The sequence below is a fragment of the Lygodium microphyllum genome, chromosome 6 (assembly GCF_053477565.2).
Source record: "Lygodium microphyllum isolate KBCC chromosome 6, Lygodium_microphyllum_v1.1.10, whole genome shotgun sequence".
NCBI classification, from domain to species: domain Eukaryota; kingdom Viridiplantae; phylum Streptophyta; class Polypodiopsida; order Schizaeales; family Lygodiaceae; genus Lygodium; species Lygodium microphyllum.
In genome coordinates, this window is record NC_141140.1 from 18,353,768 (window position 1) to 18,371,332 (window position 17,565).

At 40.0% G+C, this 17,565-nt stretch overlaps 1 protein-coding gene across 1 annotated transcript; it reads left to right on the forward strand.

The window, feature by feature from the left end:
• The first annotated feature begins 15,004 nt into the window (after positions 1-15,004).
• On the forward strand, positions 15,005-17,066 carry LOC148034338 (peroxidase A2-like). Its single transcript, XM_087679290.1, has 4 exons — positions 15,005-15,620; positions 15,803-15,985; positions 16,167-16,332; positions 16,467-17,066. The coding sequence occupies exons 1-4, from the start codon at positions 15,387-15,389 to the stop codon at positions 16,883-16,885; spliced, it is 1,002 nt and encodes a 333-aa protein (XP_087535416.1). The 5' UTR covers positions 15,005-15,386; the 3' UTR covers positions 16,886-17,066.
• Positions 17,067-17,565: the final 499 nt, after the last annotated feature.

Below are 17,565 nucleotides of genomic sequence, written 5' to 3' on the forward strand. Positions count from 1 at the left end.
GATAAAATGGTAGTATACCTCAATGTGTTTAGTCCTGGCATGATAAACTAGATTTGTTGCCAGTAGTACACTATTGAGATTGTCACATAACAAGGTTAGAGGAGCATCCACGTGCATATCCAAATCAGCCATAAGCTTGAGTAGCCATGTAATCTCATATGCTGCCAATGCAGCACCCCTATACTCAACCTCAATGCTAGACAATGCAACCATAGGTTGCTTCTTGCTGCTCCAGCTTATCATTCCACTTTCAAAGCTGAAGTCATAACCACTCGTAGACCTACGGTCATATGAGTATCCTGCCCAATCTGCATCCGTGTATCCAACCAGTGTCAAGGTCTTAACTTTCACATAAAAAAATCCATAATCTATAGTGGACTTTACATATCTCATAATCTATCTAACAGCATCCAAGTGTGGCTTTCTGGGCTTCTGCATGAACTAACTTATGAGCTCAATATCATAACTCAAGTCAGGCTTGGTGATGGTCAAGTAGATCAAACTTCCAACCATTTGCCTATACATAATCACATCATCAATTTCAGCTCTAGTACTAATGTCCAACTTGACATTCTGATGAAGAGGTGTATCCAGTGGTTTACATTCAGCCATGCTATGTTTCTTTAGCATTTCCATGGCATAGTGTTTTTGCATCAGCCATAAACCATTTTCAACCTTGATCACCTCAATACCCAAGAAATACTTCAGTTCACCTAACTCTTTCATATCAAATTCACATTTCAAGATCTGCATAATATGTTGTATCCCTAAGTCATCATCAACTCTGATTATCAAATCATCAACATAGATAACCAGCACTACCATGTCTTTTTCGTAAACAGACTATGATCAGCCCTGCCAACAGTGAATCCCAAACTCTGCAAGTAACTACTGATCCTTGCATGCTAGGCTCTTGGAGCCTGTTCAACCCATACAGCATCTTTTTCAACTTGCATACATAATGTTGAAAATCAGGGTGTGCATACCCTTCAAGATAATCCATATAAATATCCTCTACTAAATCACCATTGAGAAACACATTCTTAACATCCATCTACTATATTTTCCAACCTTTAGCTGTAGCCATGCAATTATTGTTCATATGGTTGCCATCTTGGCAACATGATTGAATGTTTCCTCATAGTCTAACCCATGGGCATAACCCTTAGCAACCAGCGTGGCTTTGTACCTCTCTACACTACCATCCAACTTGCATTTAATCTTGTAGACCCATTTGTAGCCAATGGTCTTCTTTCCTTCTAGCAGTGGCACAAGATCCCATGTTCTATTTTCAGCTAAGGCAAATATTTCCTCATCCATAGCTATGCATCAATTTTTATTTGTCACCGCTTCAGCATATGTAGTAGGCTCTTTGACCTCCGTCACCTTTGTCATACAAGCATAATGCTTCATAGAATAACCATTGTAAGTCAGTCTATCCACAGGGTACCTGACTCTCTGCGAGCATCTAAGTTGTGGTGCACTACTCGATTTCCCTCTCTCATGAGGTAGAATTTACCTGTTTCTGCCTACTGCCAAGTGTATACAGAGACAGAATACCCAGCTCACTGTCTATATTGTCAGCTGAGTCATAGCCTAAAGTCATCTTTCTAGGTGTCATCACACATATGTATCATCAGAAGCTTGTTCTTTTCCTTTGCTATCCACCACATCATATCTCCCCCTCACTGACATACTGGTGTCAGTGAATGGTGAGCTAGAGCTCTGCAACCTCCTTGTCCAAGGAGATATTGTTGTACCACTAGGACCTATCAATGCAGTATTCTATTGCGAATCAAGTGTAGAAGACATATCTGATGGCATTGCAGCTGGTGATGCACAGCAAGAGGCCATCTCATCAAAGATAACATCTATGCTGACTAGTGTCTCCCACGTAGAGGGATCATAGAATTTATATGCCTTATTCTCCTACAAATAACCAATAAAGACACACTTATGTGCTTTTGGATCTAGCTTCTTCTTCTTCTCATTAGGGATATGCAAATAAGCAAGGCATTCAAATACTTTCATGTGACTGATATCAGGCTTGTAGCCACACAGCTTCTCAAATGGTGTCATATCATGAATACCTGTAGAGGGAGTCCTGTTCAAGATATACATGGCTATCATAATAGCCTCAGCCCAATAATAGACCAACATCTTCTTCTCATTAATCATTGCACACACAGCTTCCATTAAGACCGAGATGTAACGATCGAATTCCTTTTCAACTTGTTGCTTAAATTGCTGAAAAATAGTAAACACCTCATTCTTTGTTTTCAGTATATAAACCCAAGTATAGCGACAAAAGTCATTAATGAATGTCACATAATACTTAGAGCCTCCCATAGATGCATTATGGGCTAGTTCCCCACACATTAGAGTGAGCCAACTGCAATGGTCCCATACTATTTCTTACATGCTTGACAAATGGCAACCTTGATTGTTTACTTAACTGACAAGCATCGCAGACATGACTAATATCCGTGTAAGCAAACTTGGCTAGACTTGTAACAAGATATTTTTTCTACATTATTTGTAGCCGCTAAAGATTAACATGACCTACTCTTTTATGCCACATTTCTAAATCTCTAATTTTGCAAGAGCCATGGAAAAACATGGCTAATTTCAGCTGTGGCAAAGTGACATCAAGAGTAAACATCCTGCCATTCCTATGACCAAGAGCAATCAATTTGGATCCATTACCAAAGTCCTCAATGAAGAAACCATGCTTATTAAACCTAACCTGCAAATTTTTCTGTCATTTGGCCCACAGACAATAGATTTTTAGTAATTAATGGGACATGTAGTACATCATGTAAGTTCTTCTTCTTGCCATCATGGATTATTGAAGCACTTTGCCTTTATGTTCAATGCTATGTTGCATGTTATCCCCTATGGATACATAGCAATTCCTCTTAGGCACCATGTCGATAAACCAGTCGCCATGAGAAGTCATATGATTGGCTGCCCCTGAATCAATATACCAAACAACATCCTCAATAGACTTCCCAACAACCCTGTCTTTCGCATATGTCATGGCAAATAGTCTATCCCTAGAAGCGTCATCTGTCTGACTAGATGATGCATAATTTCCATGATGCTTGCCCTTTTGATTGCCCTGCTTCTTCCAGCATCCCTTAGTAATATGACCGTACTTTCCACTATAGTGATAATCCTTATCCTTAATAGGATTGTCAGATGGGCGTTGATGCTGCTAGGAGCGTCTCCCTCTAGAGCTAGACCCCCTGCCTTTGAAATTTGAACCACCTCTTGCATTTGAACCCTACTGGTTATTATGACCATAAGATACATTTTGTTGGCCTCCTCTGCCAGAACCATAACTTCTACCAATGGTTGCCACAACCACATTGATTTGGATAGAAGGCAGCATCCTTGCTCTTGGAACTGCTAGAGTCTGTAGCCAATTCCAGTTTAACCTCTTCATGAATGAGCAATGCAACAAGCTCATTAAAATCTGGCATTTCAGCCCATATAGAGATGGAAGTATCAAATGACTTATATTCAGATCCCAAACCATTTAATGTCACTGCAACCATGTCTTCATCCTCAACATGTGTGATAATGGATGCATATGATCCACAATAGTCTTAATCTCTATGACATAATCCTGTATAGATGTGCCTTTTCTCTCCATGTTGTTTAATTTTTTATTTAACTGTATCTTCTTAGCACTGGTAGTTGTGCCATAATACCTTATCAATATGTTCCATGCATCTGTTGGTGACTTGCAGTTCATAATCTACATTACCATAGCATCCGAGATACAGAAAGATAACTAGTGTAGCACCTTGTGAGTTCTCTCCAACCAAGCTCGGTGCGCTCGTCTTTGATTAGCTGTAGGATTCCTCTTTGGGATTTTAGGTTCAGCTTCAACACATGTCACCAAGTCCCAATATCCTTTACCTATCAAGAATTTCTCTATGCAAAACTTTCATATGTCATAATTATTGCTATCAAGCTTTTCCCCCACTATCAGGGTTATATTGTTGTCCGTCCTATCTGCATTTGCCATATTGTAAGAGACAATGGCTCGTTAGTGCCTGACTTCCTGCAAAAGCCAACAAGTCTAACTGACCTACTATAGTTTTTGATTGTTTATGAAAGTTTTCTGCAATTAAGTGTCTGCTATAATTAGTGTATTTCAATCCATTAACATCTCAAAACCATCCACTACCATGTGACATAACCTCTAAATACATCAGTCACAACACATTACCATGTAGTCGCTATAACTCTGTATCATGCAATCTTACTATAGTCAACCAAGCATGTAGCCTTAAATCTGTAAACTATCAATGACCAGCAGCTCTTTTAAGGCCAAAATTGAGATGTATACATGTCATACATGCTCCAAAAAAATCTCAAACATTTGCAGCTAGTACATGTAGGAGTCCATACATGATTGCACGGGCACAGTTCAGTGCATATACATCAAGTACATGTGTCAAATACCTTGATTGCAGGTTGCAGTCAACTAATACTCTATCAAACTAGATTTATCCAACTCCAAAATGTCCTCAAATTACGTCATACATGTTCTATCAAGTGTAGGGGTCGATACATGACCATACAGACATCCATAGGCACTCTGTCTTCAACAGGTAATGTCACAGAATGCATTACCCTATTTGTAACCAGCCAATATAATATCGATGCATTTGTTTCTAGATTAAAACTTTAGCTTTCATGAGCATTCAATGCTCATCTCAATCCTCTAAACATTCAGCACACATATGCCATGTCATACATTTGACAGAAGCTAACATGTAATGCTTCAAGACCAATGAGTGCTTGTTGTTGACAGTTTGATGATAGTTTTTAGCCTATCATATCCTTCCAGATTTGAGTATTTTCTTCAAGAAATTTCAAATCTAATGCATACGACACAATACACATATCTTCTTGAGCATATCTATGCTCTGATGAGACCTTCCAAGCATGTCCAAGAACTCCAAGTTCTTTCCAATGTTAGTGTATGCTCCACATTCACTGTTTACAATAGTTCATGCTCTGTTCTAGGTCAGTGTACCTATAGATTAGTTCATATCTCATCTCCAATTCAAGCATCGGCATGTCAGGTCATAAAAGTATCTTCCAAAATATGTGTGCAAGCTATAGATAACTTGAATAGTGATTATTGTCTTGATTAGCAGCCATGGAGATCCATTATGACAACAGACACAATCACACAGACCTAGTAGGAGTCTGCTGCAACATGTGTTGATGAAGAAGATCCTTATGATGGCTTACATATGCTCAATGGAGCCTTCAACTACTCCTAGAGAAGCCTTGACCAAGTTCATGAATCAATGGAGGCATATGAATCAATACATACCTTGGATAAACAACAATGGAAGGTAGCTTGCAATTCACAGGAACCCTTGGCCTTCAGTCTTCAAGTCTTATTCCAAAATGCTATCCACCACAGAGCCCATTCATGGCTCTGATACCATGTTTAGAGAGACAGAGAGAAGGGTTGGAGCAATAGAGAGGAGCAGTGGCCTCTCATCTCATTTCGTTCATTATTCCATAACACATAACAGAAATGAATTCAAAATTCTAAGGTCTACATACCATTCACACACAACCTAAAGTCACCGACTTATTTAATGTCTCACACTTGCTAATACAGTTGGACATATGACAGAGAGACAGAGAGACAAAGTGTCAGTTACACACATACCAAATATAAAAGAACTTGAAGTCTTAACCCACCCCCCCTCAATGCCAGATAGCATTGGAATATAAAGCATAAGAGAATGCCCCCTCCCCCCCCCCCCCCCCCAACCCAAAATAGGATGCCTTTATAGATCAGGCTACAAGGATGGTTATAGGCAGATAGGATACAAGACTCAAAAGAGTCAATCATTGGTGGATTGAGAGGAAAAATTGGCCTCCAATTCCTTAGGTACTTCAGGATGGTTAGGACATTTACTAGTAATATGTCCTATCTTCTTACATTTATTACATTTCATATTTTTTGGGTATTTTTTCCAACAATTTATTACAATATGGCCTTTCTTCTTACAAAAAGTACACTTATTGACAATTGTATGCACCAAGACTTGGTCACGGGATGTTGAAGTAGATGCCTGACTAGTGCTTCCTTCTTTGTGATTCCTTTTTTCTTCATCCAAAGAGGATTGGATGGTACTTTCCAAGGTAGCATTGGGAATATTAGTAAGAGTTGTTACAAGTGGGAAAGACCTTTTTGACAGCTTTTTAAAGAATGGCAATAGCATCCTCATCATGGATTGGTGCTTGCACTAAAGAAAGTTGTGCCATGAGAGGCACTTCATATGAGAAGTAAAATTTTGCAAGTCTTATCCTTCTTTATATTCCAAGCTGAAGATTTCAATCTTAAGGAAAATCTTAGTGTTTTAACCTGAAGCACCATAGATCTTTTCAAGCTCATCCCATTTCTCCTTGGTAGTGGAGAGCTAATCAATATGATGAATCAAGGATTCACCCAAGTATAACATGATTATTGCTTGAGCATGTTGATCATTCTCCATATCAAAAGGATTTGTAGAATCAACAGCTCTAGTCCCTTGAATGAGAGGTCAATAACCTCTCTCCATCATTTGGTACTTAATGAGTACTTGTCAAGGGTGAAAGTCTTTGCCATCAAATTTACAAATTTGAGGATGAAGGTTGGCATAGGATGAGTCTATAGGAAGGTCTTACGACCTTGCTTAGTGCAAGTAGCTGTGTTTGTGTGCATATAAGTGGATACACAAATATAACAAAAAATGGAAGAAGCTTAATAGAAAGTGGTTTATTGTTTTAAGCTTGCTAATTCAAAGAAACAAACCAGCAATATCAGTAATTAAAAATATGAAAAAACACTTTAGTATTAGTATTAACAAACACTAGTTGCAAGCTTACTGTAATGCATGACCGTAACCGAAATAGTTGGTTTCTTGGTGAGCTTATGATGTTCCCCGACTGTTGGAGCTGCTTACAGATCAGGAAAATACTTCATAGCATATGCTTCAATTATTAAAATCACTTTTAATGATTCCCAAATTGAAAAAAGTGAAATTAGAAAAGCTTGAAGTTTCCTGGCTATGGGTGTTAACCCATAGTTAGGGCTTTGGTCATATTAGACAATAGGAGTGGAATGAGGTCAAATCCTCTTAGAGGGAGATGGCCCAGTAGGGGGGCTATGAAAGCCTTATGGTAGCCATAGAGATTGCATCGCTCATTGATGGTGCTAGGCTCTGAAACATCATGCTACCCAAACTGTGCCAAATCTACGACTACTGCAATGTCATGCTCCTGCGACCACAATATCAGGGTTTTATGTGCCATGCTGCTACATCTTGAGCTGGGGAAGCGATCTTCAGAAGGGGTCTTGAGATGAAATGCTCTCTTTTTCTCTCCCCAGGTCCTTCAATAGAGGTGGGTATGGTAGGCAGCTATGGAAGTGGAGAGTATGATGAAGAAGATGAAGACTCATGTGCACTTAATGATGGATGATGCTAAGGAAGCTGAGGAGATCAGAGATGGCTCTGATACCATGTGGAAAATCATAGTGCAAGGCAAACATTGAAGTGTGTGCACAAGAGGGAGAGGAGGCACAAAGTACAAGAACATGTCTTGCTTATAAAGTTTCTTATGAGTACAACTATGGTCACCTCACTCAATTAGTTGATGTAGACCCATGGGCTATTTATATAGCCCCCAACTCGCTAGGGTTAGGGTTTCCCTTTCCCTCAGGGCCATTCACACCTGCATGCCCTTATCCACTCCTACATAAGGAGAGTTCATATGCCTATACTCTCAACACTCATGTAGTGGTAGAGACTGATTGTCTACATCTATTGGGCATGATAGTAAATTGGTCAACTCCTGATATTTCCATTTACGGTGGATTGCATATATAAAGTCCCTTAACCCTGATTTTCAGCATACTGCAAGTAGAGAAAACCTTGTGGCTGACATGCTTTCACATGCGAGGTTTGAAGATGAAGAGGAGCTGATGGAAGATGAAGAGGATGACATGATAGGTGTTGAAAATGACTTTATGACTGTAGGGAATGAGTATGCATCTGTTGTTACTTTAGATACATATCTGAAAACAATAAGTACAACTAACATAAATGCAAGTACAACCATCATTAATGTAGGTATATCTGATAATTGCAAATACAACAGGTACAACTATTGAAACAGGGATTTAAATAACTAGAAAAGAGTTTTTGCCATGAAGATGAGATGGAAAACAGAAAAAAAGCATCAATAGTGTTATACTTCAATGAGAACACTATTTTTGGAAGAGTTGTATAAGGATGATTGGATAAAAATAGGCCAATATCTCAACCTCATGAAAAAGAAGGCTGAGTGTTTTAAAATCGAATTCAATAGGATTTAAAAAAAAGCCTATGGGTTTTTCTTGAAAGTTAGATATTTATGGAAGCATGCAAAGAAAAAGAGAGGAGCTCCAATGCGTATGTTGGGAGATAGGGCTTCTCAACAACAAGTGATGCAAGAGTTTCATGAAAGCTTATGGGCAAGACATAGAGGAGTTTGGGGCACATTGTCCAAGATCAAAGAGAATTATAGGTGGGATGTGGAGCATTATGCGGAATCATCTAGTGTCTGTGAGATGTATTCCATGGTAAAGTATAGGGATGGTTTCCAACCAACTTATCCATTGTCTATGCATTACAAATGGGTAGTTGATTTGGTTACCAGGTTTATGGAACATTACTTGTAATTTCCATGGTACTTTAAACGTCTACTTCAATGTGCTTTTGCCTAAAAATTTTAGGTGCTTTTGATCACAACTTTAAATGTGCTTTTAGTCTATACAACAAGAACCTAGGAGCCGCTGATTGTGAATCTATGGCTAATTTGCAAAACTTAGATCTCCCTAAATGGTTTGTTTTTTGTCCCTAATTCTTACATGCTCTTATTTACATGAATAGAACCAACATACTATTAAAGATGACACACAATGAAAAAAGCTTGATAGAAGAAAACGTTGAAGGATAATACAAAGAAAAAATGAGAATGACAAAATAATATTGTTGTATACATTAAATCTATACATGGGTTTACATAAAGCTTTTGAAGCAAGTATAAATACACACATTTTCAAAGATGCATCTTTGCAATGCTTTATATTATAAATGATTTTTCTCCTGGGATGTTAAACATGCCTAATTTCTTGCATCACCCCTCTGCATCTCTACTTCCATTCTATTGTAGGGGATGCTTTTTACATAATTAGCACAATAGAAGTATTTCAAAGCATGCCAACTAATAATCCAAGCTCTCAATGTGTCAAAAATCCCATTTTAAAATATTCTAATAGAGAGCCCAAAAAGGAACAATTATGATAAGTTAAAATAGTGCAACATGAAAGCAAATGCTAAATGAATGCTTCATTTTGAGGCAAACTATCCATGACATAAAAAGCTGAAAAAGCTAGAGTGAAAGCTCGAGTAAGTTACTCATGAATATATGTGTGCGTCACATGGGTTCAAAATAATGTATTTTTAAAACGTCATTTTTATACATTTTTTACATACAAAGGGGTGTAATATAAGGGGTTTATTTACAAATTGAATAGAAAAGGGTTATGTTTTATTCATGAAAATTTCACAGATAAGGATATTTATAAATAGGCCTTCAACGCATATGATGTAGAGGATATACATATAGTAACTTCCCTAAGAGTGAAAGCCTTGAGAAAAAGTTTTAGAAGTTCAAGAAAAACAATCTTAACATGAATCCATCAATGTGATTTATTGTCATTGAAAGCCACATCAATGCTTAACAAGAGCTATATCACAATTGTAAATTGATACTGGTGCCACTTTCACACTATGATCTATGCTCATAAGAGAGTTGGTCTTGTTAGATATGTTCAATGCCCACCCTTGTAAAATACCAGTAATGATCCATGGTGCTCTAAGTTGTAAGGCCCCCATTATGAGGAGAAGCCATGTGTGAGCACAAACATTGGGTGGGTCCTAACTTGTATATCAGATGAGGTCTATGTGACGAGATGGCAAAATGGTGACCTTTGTGGATCTAGATTTTAGGTTAGATAAAGTAGTTATGCTGGTAGAAACTCGAGGCACAATGCATCGGGTTGTGGGGTGGGAGAATTATCAGTGGCCCCTTATTTTTCTAGAATATTCATTGGCTTGCGATAAAGGAAATATTCTTGGCCGACTAGGGAAGGTTCATGATATGGTCGGACATGTCAAGTAGACTACTTTCGCATGCTATAAAAGGAAGACCCCTCTAAAGCCATCATCAATCTATCTTTCATCCAGTCAACGTTTCTCTAGCTATCCTTAAGCTCTTCACCTATCATCTATCTCAATCACCATCTAAGCTCCATAGTGGAAGCACACGAGTGGACAGAGCCATCTTTGTATTAGTTCGTTTGAAATTAAAGTAGTCTCTGTTCTTCTCATATTTCCTGTGTGTTCTCTACTCCTTGCTTAGATTCTATCTACTGTGGTGTGTAATTTCTACAGCTCCATGGCCTCATGAAAATTGTACCTAGCTATTTTGAGAAGGTATAAAGAAACTTGCCATAACTCTTTGTAATGTCTTCATGACATTTTTTGAGCTTATCTGATCCTTGAGGTCAAATTATTCTCTGAATAGAAACATATCCTATGTGTCTTCTTGTATGATCATCATTATTGTAAAAGGATATAGTATATATGTGTGTCTTGTACTAACACTCATAATAAAGTATGTAAATGAGTGTCCTTCAAAAGAAGAGAGATAAACCATGTACCTTTACATCGCCACTCAAAGTTGTTTCAATAGCATGGAGATATTGTATTGATTTTCTCTGGTCCCTTGTTAGTGTTGTGCAAGGGTGGTGCCTCTTGTTATATCTTTTGCGGGTTGGGTGGATAATCAAGTAATTTTGTATTTGTGAGGGTATTATTGGTGCTTCTTTTCTATTGTGTTAGAATCTTAGATGCATGGGTTTCAACTGTAAAGGCTATGTTGTATTGCTATGCTGACTCTTAACATTGATCCAAAGTATCTACCTCCTACATGACATGTGATGGAATATTATCAAAATGCAAGTCAACTTTTGATATGAGTCATGTCATAGCCCTAGATTTACTAGCTACTATCCAGGCTCATATCTTAGTAAGTACATCGAAAAGTAGAGAGCCAGAAAAGTAAGTCCGATTACAAAAAATGCACAAACACACTAGGCATTGAAAGATGTCATTATTATACTCTTTTTTCATTCACATTCATTTGATTCAATACTTGTTTTCCTTAATGTACTTCCACTAAACCATATTCTATTGATTCCATAATCCTCTAGATTGCATGATTTTGAGGATTCCCCACCCCGTTCGTAAGGGATGGTTAGAGGAAGGAGTAGGAAGTAAGGTTACATATTGTAATGCACTAGTGTGTAGTTATGCACATATGTGTACTAGCACTAGTATTACTAATGTCACTCTCACAGACACTAGTAGAAGCACATGAGTTTGTGTACCCTTGTGTGCACTTGTGTCATCCACACTATCACCCACTCTAGGTCCATTGTGCATAAACTTTGCATCCAACCTTGCCTCAATACTTGTATATTCTCGAGTACACTTAGATGCACTTGCATTGATGGTGGCACATGTTGACGCCAGCACGTTGTTAGAGCTTTTGGGGTCGAAAGTCTACCATGAGGGTAAGAGACAATGGCATGAAGGGAGATTTAGGGGGAATAGTAGACAAAATAGAAGGGGATTAAAGAAATAGGAGATGTAGAAGAAAATTGATAGAGGTGAATCTAGACGAATTATTTCAACATCCTATCATACATGGAAGACATCAGCCCATAAACACAGCTCGTAACCAAATACATCCAAATAAGGGAGGATTGAAGCCCAAGACACACTGAGACAATAGCCCACCTCATACACAAATACATATCATAATCCATGATCCATGCTGCTATCGTCCATTGATTGTTATAGGTATTCACCTCAAAAGTACATATGGCGTCAATCTAATAGAGGTAGAAGCCTTTGCAGTTAGGACATATATCAAAAACTTCTAAGAAATCCCTATCAAAGCCAATGAAATACTTTAGCCCTATCAATGATCTGGCAATAACAAAGTATTCTAGCCTTCAATTAAGGCTTCAAAATGCATACAAATCCAATCATAAACTCCTTTAATGAATGCCCAAGGTTTCCTTGCTATTTGGGGACTATATCCAATACATACATGCATTTAGATCACTTGTAAGTTCTTCCAAATTGAGTGGACTGTGGGCTACCCTATTTATGACAATTTTGAACAGTACAAAATAGCCCTTAGACCAAGAAAAATCACTCATTTAGCTTCCCCAAATGGTACACTAGATCCCGAGGGCAAGATTCAAGCTTTTGGGCATCAAGAAAGCCTTATCAATGGAGATAAATCGAGAAGAAACCTGGCTGGCCATAGATAGCCTGTTCTTTCCTCTTCAAGACAGCACCATAGCTCCTCTCTTTTTTCCTAGGATGCCTACAATAGACACACCTCACCTTCTCCTCCTCTGTAAGAGTCTGTTTTTGAGTGGAACCCCCGGTTGCATGCCTTGGAGGCTCCCCCCATGGTCCTGCACTCTCTCTACAGCCCACGCCCGCAATTTGCGCTACAAATCATGCTAAAGGCCCTCCTCTCTCCGACACAACTCCAAGTTTTCATACTGAATACTCTTTAGTTTCCTAAGTCACTTAAAGTTATTATTCCATGTCCTGTGCTCAAACCTAGTTAACTAGCTGAACTTAGTGAATTCCAAACAAAAATGAACCTAAAGAGTCCCTGCATTCCATCATGTGACCTATCCTGAAGCTCAAATAGACCAAGCATGCAAACCTACATGATCCATAGCATCTCCATTTTTCATACTATAAGCATAAAATCCCATAACATCCACCCCCTCCTAATGTGCACATCCTCCGGTATGTGCCATAGTCTTATGGATCTGCAATGTCAAAAGAAGTATCCTCTACCATGTCAATGTCTTCCTCTTCTACCTCTTTTTTTTCCATATTTTCATATTCATGCTTAGTATCCAACTCCTGCAACCCATATGCCAAAGACTCTCTATGTTTAAAGAGCTTGATATGTTTTCCACCCATTGGAATCCTTAGAGCTATTCCATCCATATCACTTAATGCATAGGTACCATTGTCAAAAACAAACCTTACCACATATGGACCAAACTACCGCTTTGCCATCTTCGAACTAGCATTATGTTGATTTTCCAAGTTGATGTCATAAACTAGCACCCATTCCCCTTCTTGTATATCTCGTGGTCGAAGTCTGTGTCACTTGTCAAACCTCTTCTATTTCTTATTCCTTACAGTCTTCAACTTTTTTCATGGCTGTCTCAATGCCTTCAAGCCTTCTTTCCAACTATCTAATGCATAAGACCAACAACTCTTCTCTATTTAGACCCTCTGCCCATGGTAACACACTCCAAGTAGCAATAGGCATGATTGGCTACTGTCCATACATTAATTCAGCAAGCATATACCTTGTAACTACACTATGAGTGGTCCTATTTGCCCATAAAGCAAAGGGTAACATTCTTGGCCACTCTTTCATCCTGTCCTTGCATGACTTTGCTAATGCCTTAATGATAGGCTGATGACCCCTTTCACTTTTTCCATTTTCTTCAGGATTATAAGCTGAAGTTAAAGCTAGCTTGATACCCAATTGTGAAAAGAAGTCACGAGCCTCATCCGCATCTAATTCTCCTCTATCAGCAACCACTTTACCAACACAACCATACTTGCAAAAGATTTCTTCCAATAAGAACTTGCAAATTGCTTGAGTAGTCTTTGTATTAAGAGCTTGACCTTCCACTTGATTTGTCAAGTCTTCGCGTACTTTTGTGCTAGTTCAAAAATGCATCAATATGGCTGCCTATGGGCCTAATCCTTTGTAGTAGCAGCATGGTCGAGGTACTTATGGACATCCACAAAAGTGGTGGGAAGGAAGGTTTAGCTACCCTAGAAGGTCTAGGTGTCACACATGTGCTTACAAATCCTTTGATATGCACGTATCAATACATAATCATGCAATAATTATATGGGAAACTAGATGAACTAGTTCAAGAGGATTTACGTTATTTTTGTAGAGAGGTGCAATGTACTAAAACCATAGGCTATAGAATCAAGTCCACCATTAAATGAATGTGGTCCTCTTCTAAATATGCAAGTTTCTTTAAACAACACCGAAATTGCACTTGGAGTCAGGAGCACAAGAATCGAGGCATGTAATATACAAGCAACATGGGTAATGTAGACAACCAAAGGTTTCTTGGACCTTTCTACGTCAAGACACTACTGAAATCTGAATTAATCGTGGATCCTTTGTGAACAGCACATCGTATTATGATTTAGAGGAACATTAGTGGTATGATTGGTATCTAAATAAAAGTCACGTCGACTTTCCTAGTTGGCAAGTTGTGGCGCCCCATCTCGCCTCACGATGGTCCACTTTATGTTCTAAAGAGGAGGTTCGGAAGGATAGAGGAACGTTCTATGAGCTTACCTATGCGCTCTTGTCAACAGAAGGCACGAAGCAACGTCAGCGGCCAAAGTCAACCATACAACTGGATGGATGATCTTCCGGTGAGTACGTGCAACCCAAGACAAACTATCAGACGCGGTATTCTGCTACGATCACTAAACTGATATAAACGAGGAAAGGTCAACTGTACTGTTTTAAGGTTTGGATGGCTCACGCGTTATGAATCATCAAAATCAGAAACGAAAATCTCGCGGACTACCGCCATCGGACCTACAATAAACCCAATGTTAAACTCATCCAGGCAGATCCTTCACTACACACACCTCGGGGGTCCGCGTGTGAGCTGGTTTGGCTCAGCTGATGTACTAAAAAAAGCAATGCCGGTTCTTCTTTCCATTTATATATATTGTGGTGTATCCAGCTGGTTAATCATATTCATGTTGGCCAGACGTGGGAACTCAAAGGATGACTGTTCCAAACACAAGTGTAGGCCTGGTATTCTCCTCTTGCTGATCTAGCCGCAGCTGGCTACTTATGTATAAAAGAGAGTCGCACTGATCAGACCAATTATCCATGCTTCCTATTCTTCTCGACTCACTCGCTCCTCATGCATTGGTTGGCTTATAGCAGCTCGGCGACGTACTCGATCTGGGTACACTGCCGTTTTACAATCACGCAATAATTCTATCTGTCCTATCTTTAACCAGCCCTAATTCTCATCCCTGCGTCCATATCAAGCGAGTACTGCTTCTCCGCCTGCCCGGCAATTATAGGTAAAGGACAGTCCAGTTGTACTGTATAGTAGGAGCAGCCGCTGCCGCGCGCTCGTTGTCGAGATGAAGAAGCAGCTCATGATGCTCAATACACTATTGCTACTCAATCTAGTGATGCTTATCTTTAATCTCCCACCGGCTTACTGTCGCGGCCCGGCGCTTACTCCAAACTTCTACGCCAGAAGGTGCCGTAATGTGGAGAGGATAGTGCGCGGGGTGGTGAAATCGGCGGTGCAAGCGGACCCCCGCATGGCTGCATCGCTCCTCCGCCTGCACTTCCACGACTGTTTTGTCAATGTGCGTATATATAACTTGTCCAGACGATTCTCTCACTAAGTCTACCTGAATAATATACCACCACGTATAAGATACGGTCGTCCGTCCGCTAAGTGGTATATTTAAGTAGAATAACGACCAAATAATGGATGGAATGACTGAATGATGATTAGTTATACCATGTGGTGATTGATGCTCTGCAGGGATGCGATGCGTCAGTGCTGCTGGACGGGGCCTCGGGGGAGAAATCAGCTCTCCCGAACGTGAACTCGTTGAGGGGGTTCGAGGTGGTGGATACCATCAAGGCAGCCTTGGAGAAAGCATGCCCCGCGACAGTTTCCTGTGCGGATATCCTGGCCGTGGCCGCACGGGACGCAGTGGTCCAGGTATAGCTCTCATATGTATCGATTTTGTCTCTACCCTTCAGTACTACGCCGAAGCATATAGACCTCGTGCTTCTTATACTCTTGTTAATATGGATATATGACGCCACTATCCAAAATGGCATTAGAAGTTAAAACATTCACGCGATGTATTGACGAGGTCCATATAATATTGTTGTTGTAGGCGGGTGGGCCTTCATGGAAGGTATTGTTCGGGCGGAGGGATAGCACCACTGCCAGCCAGAGCGCCGCCAACGCCGACATTCCATCGCCCTTTGAGGCTCTCTCTTCCATCATCGCCAAGTTCCAAGCCGTTGGCCTGACTGCTAAAGACGTGGCCGTGCTATCAGGTGACTATTCATTTCGGTCTACTCCTTAATACAACTGATCAATCAGAACCGGTACCGTTTGCATCACGTTAATAGACTTGCATTTCATTCTTAGTGCCCCCTGCATCTTATAACTTACGACTCGCAAAACACAGGGGCTCACACCTTCGGCCGCGCTCACTGTGGCACGTTTTCTAACCGCCTCTTCAACTTCAACGCCACCGGCCAGCCCGACCCTAGTATCAACGCCCGCTTCCGCCAGGTCCTCCAGCAGACCTGCCCACAGGGCGGCAGCTCCGCCACCCTCACGAACCTCGACCCCGTCACCCCGGACCGCTTCGACAACCGCTACTTCATCAACCTCCAGAAGCACATGGGTGTCCTCCTCTCCGACCAGGAACTCCTCTCCACCCCCGGTGCCGCCACTGCTTCCGCCGTCAACACCTTCGCCCGATCCCAAGGTGCCTTCTTCCGCAGCTTTGCCGCCTCCATGGTGAGCATGGGCAACATCAATCCCCTCACCGGCACCCAGGGACAGGTCCGTCTTAACTGCCGGCTCGCCAACAGCAGTTAGCAGCTGTACTAATCCGTGACACTTGTACAATGTGCAATCCAGAAATTGTAGAACAGTCATTCGTTCAAACCCTCCTCCGAAACTCTACGAATAATAAATGTATTCCCTACCTCAACCCCAATCACGGGCGAAGCTTCAGGGAACTTATAATGAAATAGCTGGAAACCCATTTGAGTATCAATCATTATTACTGTTTAGATATTAAGAGCCTTCCTAGTTCATATATCCAAATATCTAAGTCTTTCCAAACTTTTGCTAGAGAGAGAGAGAGAGAGAGAGAAGCCAGTAAGTGTGAATGTGTGTTTATTAGATGAAGTTAAAGTTAATCCAAATAGCCATATTCAAGAAGAATTAACAATTGATACTTCAATAATGTGATATGATACAGTGACTTTGACCATGATAACTTACCTATTTGTGTATCCATTGATAAATTCTATGAGTCTATGGTTTGTGTATCCATCTCACATTCAAGGAAAATTTCTGATTTTTTGCAGTCAACCAATGTTACATGTACAAAAGAAAAGCAATGTTACATGTACAAAAGAAAATGAAATCAAGAAAAGGACTAAAGTAAATAGGGAGAAGAAGTAATTATAGATGCTTGTGGATGCATGTTTGTGACAAATCTAGATGAGGTTTGGGACTATTACACTAATGTTATGCAAATACTTACGGGG